Here is a 13,689-nt window from a genome sequence, read left to right on the forward strand (position 1 = left end):
CCAGCATTGATCGATGATGTCCGACAAACACCAAATCACTGCGCGCTTCATCACAATCAATCAACTGCGAAGATTCATGCATTGGAGGTAAACAACTCGACTCTTTCGCTGAGTGCCCTTTGAAAGCTTTTGAGGGGGCATAATGGAGAATCTATTAGCTCTGGTCAGAAAGAGCCGATTCACTATTTGAAATTCCTACCATTGGCATCCTTCGCCAGCAGATTCTTGGCTTTCAAGACAGACGCTCTCAAGGAAAAAGTGGCTCTCTGCGGAAGAAAAGCACTACATGACTGACATAATTGCAACGTTAAAGACATATTTTCCTTTTCAAACATTTGAGGAATGTTGTATCAGCGTCACCCGCACTCACTTTGGATTCTTGCACTTTTTGAAGTATGATGTCGTGCTCCTCCTCACCCATATCAAACACCTTTTTGAAGGCAAGAAAGGAAAACGTTTTTGGCTGGAAGCTCCTGGGAACGGATTCTGTACTCTTTATATAAAAAACGGTTAGTATAGGAAAAAAAAGAATCTCGCAATCGCTGGCATGACATGAAAAAATATTTGTCATCCCAGCTTACATATCGTCAGTACAAAGTGCGACCGGGTTTTGCGCTGTACTGCGTACACCAGGGGTTGTCAAACACAATTTTGTCACAGGCCACATGACTGGAGACCTTGATGTACCTTCCGAAGGTAAGCAAACAACTCTTCGTCACTCGTCACGTGTTCTGATGAGGGCACCCCCACTCGGTTGACCACGGTGTACACGACCTCCTCGTAGATCAAGTCCAGCTAGGGTAGGAAAGGAAACACTGAATGGCAACACTTAACTCATATTCTGTTTTGCCATTTTATTTTATTTTTTTTTACATTTAGTGGATTGTCAGGTGTGAGGAACAGTAAACAACGGAACTAACAAACCTCGGTCCTGCTGATTCTATCGTGGATAAAGGCCTGGTCCACGTGTTCTTGGGGCGGCGGCACGGTGCAGGCTCCTCTTTGGCACTGTGATGAGAAAAGTCTGATCGTGAAACCTCAATTGACTCTCGGAATAAAGACTTGACAACCAACTTTTTCGAGGAGGACATGCGCTTTCTTCACGTGTGCCAATACAACCAAATGCTGAGGTCGCCATGCTGGGGAGCAACCGCGCGCCAATGCTCTCTACTGTTCATGGATTTGGTGGAAATGTGTCTTTGTGCCCACAAAGACAGCTTTTGAATTGCTGATCATTAATTTGGCCAGTTCGGCTCGTGAAAAACAACTGTCCATATTCTATATAACGTTTTTATTTTGGGCTGGAGCACCCAATCTCGGAACTATGACGCAGATGTGCTCATCACTGTTGCCATTTATGAGAGAACAAACCCAGCATTTTGAGGTTTGAATGCGGTTTTGGGTGATGACAAACTCTTTGTCATGATGTTAATAAATCATCAAGTCGCTGTTAAGACCGGAGGCGGAAGGTATCCGCTGACAGCAGTTCACCACTTCCAAAACAAAAAGCTGGCCCACCGTCTGCTCACAGACGTCACCGGAGCAGGCATGGACAGAAGCGCTGCCCACTCAGTCCTGATTCGCTCGCGTGTCTTTGGCGCACGGAACAGACGGAAAGGTGAAAGTCGGGTGGGAGTTTACCTCAGCCTGGCCGGCCTGCAGCATGCTCTCCTGTTTCTGCAGAATGGTGTTCATACGCTCAAAGAACTCCATGCTCTCCTCAGAAATCCTGCCATGGGAACAGGAAAAAAAATGAGATCTTTAGAATTACCAACAGGGACTCTTAAAAGTCTAGTCTAACCGCACTGAACTATTGAAGCTGACAGCTGAAACAATGTCAGCGGCACGCTTTTGTGAGGTCTTTCGCCGAGGTGGGGCAAAGGCCACCAAAGACGTTTCTCAACGCCACTCAATCCTGGACCGTCTCCTCAGTCTGATTCCCATTTGGTTGGTTGGTTCCCATTGTGTGTCCAATCGATCCTCACTTTGGTCTATTGATTTGAGCTCTCGTGTTGTTCAAAGCTCTTCATTGGTAATGTTGTCAAGCAATCTGACATGTAAGATTTGAGTCAAGCGTTTGTTAATGAATGTTTCATGTTTTGCTTTGGTGTATTTTTTTTTTTTGGGTATGCTAGTGAACACTTTGACTCCCAAAAGAGAGTTGAGTGGCTTACGTTAAAGTATTAAAATTGGGTGTGTCGGTCTGAGATGTTTGATTGCATCATAAATATCTGTTGAACTAATGCAGAGTGTTTTTTTACAGGGTTTTGGTTTGCTCCAACATTCTCTGGGATTAGTTTTAACCAACTGAGCACGACCGCAGTCAAAAATGCAAATCATATTTTGTTCTTTTCTTTTTTTCAAGTTTCTTCCAGGTGTGAGAGAACTTGCGAACTCCCACCGGCCTTCCGGTTGTCATGGTGATATGCGGTGGCACGTTCAGGGGTTGGCGAGGTAATGGATTGAGTAGCAGGCTCCAACCCCCTCGGGAATCCCGCTCGCAAACCCTCTCCAAATCGTTCTCGCCGGGCAGCTTTCCATCGCCCGCCGACCTGGATGGAAATCACCTCTGATGTGAGGAGAGGCAGAGCGGCGGGGATCAGCCTTTTCCCGAATCCCTCTCCACCCACCCGTTTCCCATTCCCTCGCCGTATTACATTGCGGTGGAGCCAATCCGTGCGAGAGGCCCCCGTCACACTCTTTTATTGGCGTCATCGCGTCGCAGCGGGCATGTGGCAGCCCATCCTCTCCGCCACCCGTTGACTCTCGCCATGGCGGGGGAGCAGATGGTAAACCCCTGAGGTATTGATGAAGACTAATGGCAGCCATGCTGGGAGAGCTGGTTGAGCTCCCACGACTCCGGTTGGAAAAAAAAAAAAAAAAAAAAAAAAAAAACGAAAAGTGGACTTGTTGGCTTAACCTGCTGAAAGATTTGACTGTTCAAGCGGGTTAGAGTTAAGATCCGTGGAAATCTAAACACTCCAGCAGATGGACTCTGGTTTTTTTGGAGTGGAGCGAGAGTGGTTTTTACAGTTTTTTGAGGGTTTTTGTTTTTGCGCATTCAATACAAATAAGCTCCACTCCGTCGTCATTCTTGTGCTTTGAGACCCTCAAATCCCTCCACATCCGTTCTTAATTGTCGTAGGGATTGCAGTGAGCACAAATCTGTTCGGTCTTCTGTCAGTCTCGTTGCCCGAGGGATTTGGATAAACACTGTCAGATCTTTTGTTCTCAGATTTCGGAACTAGATGTTTAAAAAAAAAAAAGGAAAAAATACTAATAATGCCTGATCCGACACAATGAAATAAACACCACACTCGACGATCAGTCTTGCTCACGTTGCGAGAATAAGAAAAAGTTGCTTGACGTTGCTAGGAAACGGCTTTTCATCTTGTTTTGATTCAAATGTCTTTCTAAATTCATCCCAACGCTTCAATTACAATTTTTACCCCTCGTCTGGGCTGGCGCGGGGACGGGAAGCAAACACGAACACGGCTTTTCGGGAAAAAAAGTGGAAGTGACAGGCGGTCGCTCATTTTCAAACTTCAACAAAATGTGGCAGCACGTACACAGCAATTACCCGTGCGCGCATCGTTGTCGGCGACGGCGTGAAAGACCAAGTGATGCCTTCCGATCAAACCCCGTGCGTCTTAAAGAAATCCAATTGTCACACGCTTGTCACTTGGGCCGTATCAGCTCAGCGGCTCTTATCGCCACTGGAGGATGTGCGTGACAAGGACTAACACCCTACCCCCATCCATTTTGACACTTATGCGCTCTAATTACGCAATTGATTAGGCACGAAGGAGTCACCGATGGGTAGTGCTCAATTAGAAGATAGAATCTCTCGTTTCCTTCAGCGGCGCTTGACAAAAATAACACAGCCGGACTTTTCTTACCCATGCTTCACAGGTGCCACCGCAAGTGAAATGGCTCATTTATGCCCATCGTTTTTTTGCCACCCTCTAATTTTTTCGTGTCTGAGGAAATATAATAAGGCTGTGAGCGCCCCCTTTGACCACTCTGAGCAACATCAGACGTATCCACTGTGGTCAATCATTTTCATCCATTGAAGTTACATGGCTCATGCAAAGGTTCAGATTACATTCCCATCAGAACATTTTTAAGAACAATTTTGTGTTTTTTGCAAACGAATGCTGAAAAAGTCAACAAACAAACAAAAAATATTACAATACAAATACATACCAAGTCTACCATTAACTATAAATTTGAAATGTCGCTTCCAACTTTGTTTCAGTTTTTTTTGTAAACCCGCAATGATGTCCCCCCCCGTCTGTTTTTCTTGGTGCAAAACTGAATTATTGCTTGCAGAATATCTTTCGCAGTGTATGTTGAAAGCTGAATGATGCTCCCAAACAGTTTTAGGGATAATGTTATGTTGCCTCCTATATTTAAAATACAGAATTAGCTTTTTGGGCAAGGTATCGTCTGTGCTTTCATCCTCGATCAGGCTGTGCCAAGGTGGAATTTTAACATTATACACCAATTCATCCTGCACTTTCTACTCTGGCTTCAGACCAGACCTTTTTTACTCAAAAAAGAAAAAATCCCATCAAGTTTCTCCACTTTTTTTTCCATTATTCACATATCCCGGTGTTTGTAATTATGAGTGTACCCCTTTAAAATGGAGGGGGGCGGTGTCAGGTAAACTAGGAAGTAGAGTGTGTGGCCCGGTGTGGCCGAGCAGCAGCTCTTTGTGAGAGGCAGTGTGGTGCCGTGTTAAAAAAAAAAAGACGTCAGGCTGTAGTTCACTACACTGGATCTGTTTTCTGAATGTGCGACAAGTGCGCAAATGCACAGTTGCGCAGCTTAGAGGGAACATTGCGTGACGCAAGTAAAGTCAGGTGTTATCAAGGGAACTCACGTCCACGTTTCTGTCGTTATGAAGATGTTTTGTGCGGATTTGAACAAGACTGGGGTATAGCAGTGATTTTTCTTACACTCGCACATTAAAAACAATCAATGAACTTCTTCTCGCAAACCAGCCATTTATTTTATGATTGTTCAAGATGATGGCAAAGGCATTATTGGTCCAAATTCGAAATGCATCGTATTCTCCTGCTGACACAGCGCAGTCAGGATTGGTTGCTTGGGTGCCAAAAAAATGTGTTGGCTCAATGGGCTCTCAAGAGAATTGAGTTAGAAAACAAACAAAAATTATGTTCATAACTGGACTATTTGTCAGCGCACACACTTGCTAGACAGCCATCAGCCATTAGATAGCCATTTCAAGTACTTCAAAAAAAAGTAATGCTCACTTATGGTGCTGGGTTTTTTTTGTGTTTTGACTTTACTTTTTTTCCCCTTTCATAATATATTCAATGTACTATTTTTATTTATTTTCCGATTATTTTGTATCATTAATTCCTACTTCAAAGCACTCTTCAATCATAGCAAATATGCCCAAAAATAAAGTTTGCAAAAAAATTTTCAATTCCTCACAAACCATTATTAATACAACAGTTATTAATTCGACATCTGAGTGGGATTTGTTCTTTTTTTTTTTTTAAGGAGAGGCTGAATCGTGATTTAAAAGTCTGATTAAGAGCAGACTCGAGCACCATTGTGGAAGAACGCAGCGGACGGTCGCTGGTGCCACCAGCGAGCGAACAGCACCTCCAAAATAATGAGGACCGGCTTAAAATTGAATCTTAAACCTCTTTTCGTGGGCTGTTACCTCCCCCTCTATGGAGGTCTGCGCTCTCAACGCGGTGGTCCTCTGCACGGGCAGTGATTAAAAAGGCAGTGACACGAGGCTGGCAAACCTGCTAATGAGGGCCCGGGCAAAGCTGAAAGCCGACGTGTGAAATCTACCTCTGCTGACTGGAGACTGATTGTCGCATCCCAAAACACCGAGTGGCACACACACACACGCACACGCACACGCACACACACACACTCCAAACTAAATTTTCTTCAATACAAATGATCTTCCTGGCCGGCCTCCGTTGACAGTTAAAGCCAGACTGCGGGCATGTGTACAGCGATGTGAACGGCTAAGATCAACAGTCTGCCTCTAATGATGAGCTCTCAGCATACGTGCATGGGAATTGAAGAATGACATGCACCATAGTGACAGTTCAGACGACTATTTTAAAAGGAAGGACACAAATTTAAAAAAAAAAAAAAAAAAAAAAGATATCCCGCCGGAGCTGATTGCATTATGCATTTATTAAAATATCTCATCAGAGTGATGCGCGAGGTGATAAACAGGTTCAGCGTGGCAGCAGAGGTCGTCCTCCGTGTTAAAAATAAACACGGGCGTCATAACAAGGGAAGTTCACGTCGAGGCAGCGAAGCTGGGGTTTAGGTTGCTATGGTAACCCCAGGTTCATACTATTAGTTGTTTTTTTTTTTTTTGCTGCAGATGAGGCTTCAAAACAAGACTGAGGTGGCGGGGGTGGGAAGAGGGGGGATTTCACCCGTGTCGCTTGATTTGTTGCTACGAGACGAGCACATGGCGAACTTGGATTGAATCAAAAGGCAAGACAAATACATGTGCATTTAGCAACATGAAATTAACAAGCTGCAACGCCCCAAATCTAAATCACATCCATTGGGCACTTTCCATACATTAAAATGCAACGAAAGGTGCTTTACGGTGATAAAAAAAGACAAGTAAAATAGCAATACATATTCAAGAACTCACCCATCCCATCCTCACACCACAATTCAGAAATCAGTTGAAGGCTAAACCAAACAGCTGAGTCTTGAACCTTCTTTTTAAAACATCACCACTCTCCATGGTCCGTTTCCAAACATTTCCAGTGGCGCAGGCCATACCGGTTTTTGTTCTAACCGTTGGACGTTTGATACCATAAAAGCCCATAAGATACAATAGCTATGACGGCCCAAGACCCGTTAAGACGTTCAGAAACTACTAAAAGATGATTAACATTGATGCTGTAATGTTTAGCTCGTCTGTTCTTCCTTGTAGCCCCTTTAATATAAGAACAATCCATCGTAATAAGTGCGTTTGTGTGTGTCCCCTCCCGACTCACCTTCGGGCTAAGGGCTCTGGGCAGTGGCCAAGGGGGCTGCCGGCAGCGGGCGGCGACTCCCTGCGAGTCCTCAGCGACTGGCTCCTTTGCACCTGCCGCAAGACGCTACTCTTCAGGTCCAGCAGCGTCGTCATGGCGCTACGCTGTTTCCCCCCCAGAAGACAAGACAAGTGACTCAGATGGAATGTGACTTTTTTTCATTTTTAACACCCCTAACTTTGCTCTGATTTATTCTTGAGCATTGAGAGAAACTCAAATTGGGGACAAAGTAATGAAGTGTGAGATCATCTGAGGACAACTCTGAGCCATATTCGAGCAACCCAAATCAGTCCATCCAACTGTCCAGATACCGACGTCTAAGGCAAAGGCCCATGGGCAGTGGCTCTCTTCTGCCTTTTGATACCACCTGAGAACACAGAAAATTTACATGGCCACTTCAACTGTTTCGATACCTCCCACCCAAGAAGAAAGACGAGAGAAAGCCAGCTCAGATGGCCAGTGTGTCTCGGTCGGTTATCATTGCCATGGCAACGTCCAACTGCAGCTGAGCCCCTCCCCTCTTTGCCAGGTCCCACATCAGGCTGTGGATGTCCATCTGTGGGGTTTTCCAGCAATTTACTGACATTCACGCTAATTTGATTTATTACTCAAACAAATCATTGGGAATTTTAAATGAATTTCTCGAGGAAACCTGGAAGAGGTACACGGCACGGCTCGTATCACTTGCAGCTATCAGGGCCATCCTGGATCAATTAAGTGCCATTTTCTTCTTTGATATTTCCAGTTCTATTGTGTCCTTGTCCCATTTCGTAAAAATAAATGTCTGAATGAAAGATAACGCTGCACATTTTTGTATGATTTCTTATTAAATCTCCTGAGAACACTTACACTGTTTGAATTAATGACTGCTTTGTCACTTTGGATAAGGTGAGGGTTCAAGGTCTTGAGGTGGCCGGAACGCGTTGTTGAGTTTGGCAAAATTTAAAAAGACATGTTTGCGAGGGTTACAAGATTGTAGTGGAATAGCAACAAACCCAATGTCCTGTGTGAGTTGCTACAATTACATACATAACCATATTCGGTTGATATGCGATTACGGCCAAACCGCCTCCCCGTCCTGTCCACTTCCACGGCGGAGATGAGCCATCGTGGCCAGGCGCCGCGACGAGCCGGCCGCCGGCCTTGTTGACAAGGCCGGGAAGGCTGAGCCAGCTGGCCTTGTCGGCAAGGCAGAGCGGCAGCCTTCGCCGGCCGAGCCGACACTGCAGCCTTCGCGGGAGAGCCCGACGCGGAAGCCGTCAAATGCGCACATTGACACATTTAGCACACCGTCATACGTACGTGGATCTTTTTTTACATTATGAGAGACGGATTACGTGGCCTGTCCCAAACTATTATTTGTTTTAGTAGCAGTATACACACCTACCTGTCATTTGGAACCCACGAAGCTCTCGTCCTTTACAGCCGTGCAATCCATTTTTCACGACGAAGCGGGTCTCTTGCAAACTTATGTAGGGTAAATCCATCCTCCCAAGTGTTCAAGCAATTTCCAGCAATGCAACGATCTGGCATTTTGGCTAACACGAAGGAACAACGAGCTACCTTCCCGGAGGTAAAACTAATAGAAACAAACAAGTCCACTTGACGGCGGTCCTGCCATGTACGTCACTTCCTGCTTCTTCTTGAAAACAAATCCCTCGAGAGGATTTTCATGGCAGGAGTTACAAAAAGCTGTATATGTCAAAATCATGTTTTGTGGTGAAAAAAATGCATGGGTCCATGTCGGCTGCCGTTTTTTCATTAATAACATACTAAAAATCACGCATTTCACGACAGTGGCACTTTAACTTTGACTGTGTCTTTGTGAATGTTCTTGCGCAGTTTGAGTTACAATTTAAATAGGATCGTTTCGAGAAAGGTGACGTTTTAATTGCTCGTACACAAGATAGTCAGGTCTCTGGAGTGCCTGCCCCCCTATCAAGTGTGAAAGCGTTTTGTAGCTGCCAATTTCAGAAAACGTGTCCGTGAGCAGCTCCGCTACACAAATTGTCGAGTGCAATTAGGAGACTTGATGAAGAAGCGCCGCAGTCGGTGTTTGTCTTTTTGGGCCCTCGCATTTATTTCCTTCAGACTTCCAGATGTCGCAGCCGCTCGCGTTTTCACAAAACACCGTAGCGCCACCGCACCCTGCCCGCTCATTATGGTAATGATAGCCGCACCGGTACACGGTGTTGACACACAGTAGTGGCTCATTTGCATGAGACATTTAATTTCCTCACGAAAGAGACAGGAAAGTTCTCTATAACTTTTGGCAGTTTAACCAAAGGAGGTCAAATGTGTGCTTCGTGATCATTTAATTGACGTTAATAAAATGCACGTGTCCTTAAAAAAAAATGACTTCCACAAATGCACAATGTATGAGGATCTTCACACCGTAATACAGAATGTACTATATCAAAACAGGTTACATAAATTTGAATATTGGCTGTATTTTTACAGACGCAGACATTCTTCTCCGCAGTCACTTGTCAAGCCCTTCTCCCTTATTTCCACTTCAAGGTTGTCTTTCAAGACTAACAGAGTTATGTAACTTTCATAACACGACGGCTCTCGGCAGAGAAGATTCAAATAAAGTCAGATGGATTAAATGAAGCCGAGCGGCGCAAGATGGCGAGTGCAGCAGGGGGAGGATTTTCCCTCTCAATATCAACAAATGATATTTCATACAGTGGCTCACGTTGGCCCGAGTCAAAAACTCTTCCCTTATTTACTATAAGTGTGTGTTTCTTTCGGCTTGTCCCTTTCGGGGTCGCCACAGCGTGTCATCTCAGATGAACGCATATACATGTTTGGCACAATTTTTACACCGGATGCCCTTCCTGACGCAACCCTTCTCAGGGAGTGGAGGCCCCAGTGGGATACGAACCCACAACCTCTGGTTTACCAAACCAGTGCTCTGACCACTGAGCTACGGGGCCTCTTCCCTTATTTACTATAAGTAATGATGCATAATCCCAGAGCCACTTTATGGGATTAGTTGAGCGTATCGTTATTTTATTAGCATTCAATCATTTAAAATTTTCACAGATGATTGAGTGTCTAATAAATACCTGCAGGGCGAATATCACTTTCGGCAACAGAGCACATTACTTAGTCGATATCCTTTCGCGTGTACTGTAACTGTTGATCGCATCTTCTTTTATTCTTCAGAAGTCAGTTAACAATCGGATACTGCAAAGGTCACGGGAAGATGTTTTTGCTGGCATCTGAAGAGAGGGGAGAGAGATTCCCCTCGTGACAGCCGCCGTTCATTTCAAGAATTGCAAAGATGGATTTTCGCTCAATAGTTAGTAGCACAATTTAGATTTTTTTTTTTTTGGTGGTGGGGGGGGCTCACAATCGATACTTGAGTCGCAGCATTGTTAACACAAAAGAACAAAAAACAAAAGAACCCAAAAATGCATGAAATTCAAAAGCTTCATATCAGAATCAGGCGTCTTCCAAATGTGCCGCGAACTTGCAGCATTTCTGTTTTGCAGTTGCTTTTAGGTTTGTGTGTTTTTTATTTTTACGGGGTTTTTCTTTTGCATCATGGTTTCAGTTTTTATTTTTAATTACTGAAACAGAACCAACAACATTTTTATGTTGCTGTGTTGTGTTAAACATGACTTGAAATCTACGTGGAAATTAATAGAGGGGGAACAAAAATGGGTATTGGGGCAGCACGGTGGGTCAGCTGGTAAAGCGTTGGCCTCACAGTTCCGAGGAGCCAGGTTCAATCCCAGCCCCGCCTGTGTGCAGTTTGCATGTTCTCCCCGTGCATGCGTGGGTTTTCTCCGGGCACTTTCCTCTCCCATCCCAAAAACATGCAACATTAATTGGACACTCTAAATTGCCCCTAGGTGTGATTGTGGGCATGGCTGTTTGTCTCGATGTGCCTTGCGATTGACTGGCGACCAGTTCATGGTGTACCCCGCCTCCTGCCCGTTGATAGCTGGGATAGGCTCCAGCACACCCCGAGACCCTCGTGAGGATAAGCGGCAAAAAAATGGATGGATGGAAAAATGGGTATTCCTTTGGAATTGGACGCTTGGACCAACAGGTTAAATCCAGCCCATTTTCGTTACACACGCATGACTTGTGAAGCCCTTGCTTGGCGTGAGGTTGCAAACCGAGGGAGGTGAGACAGAGCGAGCTCACAAAAGACGGCTGACAACTTGCACAAGAGAGCCGGCGTTGATTGATGGAGATGCGCTTCCAACCAGTCAGCCCCGAATCGCCCCAAGACTCTTAAAAAGTTGACAAGCCACGTCTGCAAAGCCTGGCGAGGCAGAGGGGACTTAAGGCGGGAACACTTCAAGCAGAACAATGGCGGCTGCTATTAGCCAAGTGTAATGGAGGGCAATTAGTGGAATGGGAGCCTGAGCGGACACCGTTGCAAATTAATATCATTACCCGGATCGCTTTGGTCGGAATCAGATTAAAAAGAAAGTCAATCATAAATCCAAAAGTTACAACATTAGCAGCGAGCTGGAGACAAATACATTTTAGATTATGAAAGCCAGAGGTGGGAGACTTCACTCACATGACTTGACTCGAGTCAGCAAATTTATGACTCACAACTGGGTTGGCTAAAACTTAAGAGACTTGACTTTGAATTGATATTCATGAGACTTGACTTGAACTGTAGCTAAAATAACAGCGCTTGCATTAGAAAATCCAAATAACAGGTGTCAAACTTAAGGCCCGGGGGCCAGATTCAGCCCGGCGGATGATTTTATGTGGCCCACGGAGCCAAATCTAGTGTCAATTTTCATGATTCTTGCAAAATCTGCACCAAAATTTCAAAATATCATTATCATAAATGATGAAGTTGAGATATTACAAGCATTTTTGTGTTACCAGTTGAAAAACACGTTGCCCTTGACTTCTGATTCCAAAACTACAGTAGTTCATAAATTGATGATGTAAATATAATGAGACGATAAAATATTTTTATTGTTTCACGGTCACAACGGCCCCCTGAGGGAATCCGGAACCACAATATGGTCTGCGAGAAAAATGAGTTTAACGCCCCTGATCTAAATTCTCAATAAAGCATGTCTTCTGTTTTTTAACTCAACCCCACCCAACACTTACAAATACCAGCAGAAATTTCAAAACATTTAGAAAAGCCAAATTTTGTATATGATCCCTTTAGTTAATTCACGTGTACCAACGTATTTCAGACACAGGTTTTCAGTGCGACAGTCAGATCAATCGGCCGACTTGCCGTCTCAGACCAAGTAAGACGTGAGAGCAAGTTGGAGTTGGAGCGGCGGCCACGACCTTATCGATCCGCGACGCTGACATCCGGCACCCACGCGGCGAATACAGTCCATTCGCCTAAAGTGTTGTTTCTTCTCCGTCACATCTCATCAATGGGTCATCTCAAATGCATCCCAGAGAGAGAAAGCGTCGGAAAAGTCCTCCGGCGTCGATAAAAGGGATCATTATAAAGGAGATCCAGATAAGCGACAAATAATAATCATAATAATAATAAAAATCAACCCAAGCTATACACAAGAACAGTGGTGAAAACTATGAAAAACAGTAAAAATGGCAAATACAATACAATACATTCTTAACTGAGAGAGACGCCATGCTTCTGATTTCATTCAATCATTCACACGTAGCAATGTTATGCTAGCGGAGAACGTCTCATTCATTTATATGAGACGTGTATTAAAAATCAAATTTAGGGGATATCTTCGTGCAAACGCAGTCTGGTTAAGCTTCGGCCGCGAGCCAGCAAGAAATCAATACGTTTGTGCAGTCCGATCATCGCTAAATATCGCTCAACAAAGAATAAGTGTCAATCGTTCACACGTAGCGGTGTTATGCTAGCGGAGAACATCTCATTCATTTATACGAGACGTGTATTAAAAATCAAATTTAGGGCATATCTTTGTGCAAACACAGTCTGGTTAAGCTTCGGCCGCGAGCCAGCAACAAATCAATACGTTTGTGCAGTCCGATCATCGCTAAATATCACTCAACAAAGAATAAGTGTGTCAATCGTTCACACGGAGCAGTGTTATGCTAGCGAAGAACTTTGAATTAATTTATACGAGACATGTATTGAAAATCAAATATAGGGCATACCTTCGTGCAAACTTATGTGTTCCGGTTGATATTAGATGGATTTAGTTGATGATGCGGTCTTCCACAAAGTTTGATCCATCGAAGGCCTTTTTCATACTGGATATTCGGTTTTGGAAAGGGTGCGAATCGAACTACACCAACTAGCCTTTCAGGATACCTGTCGTCACTATTACAAAGTCCGTGACTACACCTCTTAACCATATTTTTTGTTAAATAACCCAATTATGCGATAAAACGCGAACTAAACCTATACTGGACCATGCAATGTTGTCTGAGAAAATGGCGGGAGCAAAAACGGGCTTTGGTTAATGCAGATCTCTGGCCTCTGATTGGTCAGTGACGCGGATTGCGCAATATCCACGGAGGGGTCAATTGCGGTCTCAAACTCGTTTACAACATCCAAAGAGATAGTTTGTGGGTGTCCACACTTTCATTCATCTGAGAATTGTATATTTTTCTCGAGAGGTGTTGCTCTTTTGGTTAGCAACATAGATTAAATAGGATTAGTTAACGTTTAATTATC

The 13,689-nt window shown here is 44.3% G+C and overlaps 1 protein-coding gene and 1 non-coding gene across 4 annotated transcripts in view; both read right to left on the bottom strand.

Annotated features, from left to right (window-relative positions):
- baiap3 (BAI1 associated protein 3) overlaps window positions 1–13,689 on the bottom strand; it is a 39,271-nt gene that overhangs the window by 18,504 nt on the left and 7,078 nt on the right. For all 3 annotated transcript variants that reach the window (XR_009798961.1, XM_061847359.1, XM_061847360.1), the window contains exons 3-8: window positions 7,023–7,165; window positions 1,642–1,729; window positions 925–1,008; window positions 688–795; window positions 371–430; window positions 200–266 (exon numbers count right to left, since the gene is read on the bottom strand). Coding sequence is in view for 2 of the 3 variants with exons in the window: in XM_061847359.1 (XP_061703343.1) it covers window positions 200–266; window positions 371–430; window positions 688–795; window positions 925–1,008; window positions 1,642–1,729; window positions 7,023–7,156 (541 nt within the window). In the remaining variant the exon portion in view is untranslated. The remainder of the gene's footprint in view (window positions 1–199; window positions 267–370; window positions 431–687; window positions 796–924; window positions 1,009–1,641; window positions 1,730–7,022; window positions 7,166–13,689) is intronic.
- Window positions 9,928–10,000, bottom strand: trnat-ggu (transfer RNA threonine (anticodon GGU)). Its single transcript has one exon. It is a non-coding gene; the product is annotated as a tRNA-Thr (tRNA).

Source organism: Syngnathoides biaculeatus, chromosome 16 (genome assembly GCF_019802595.1).
Source record: "Syngnathoides biaculeatus isolate LvHL_M chromosome 16, ASM1980259v1, whole genome shotgun sequence".
NCBI lineage: Eukaryota > Metazoa > Chordata > Actinopteri > Syngnathiformes > Syngnathidae > Syngnathoides > Syngnathoides biaculeatus.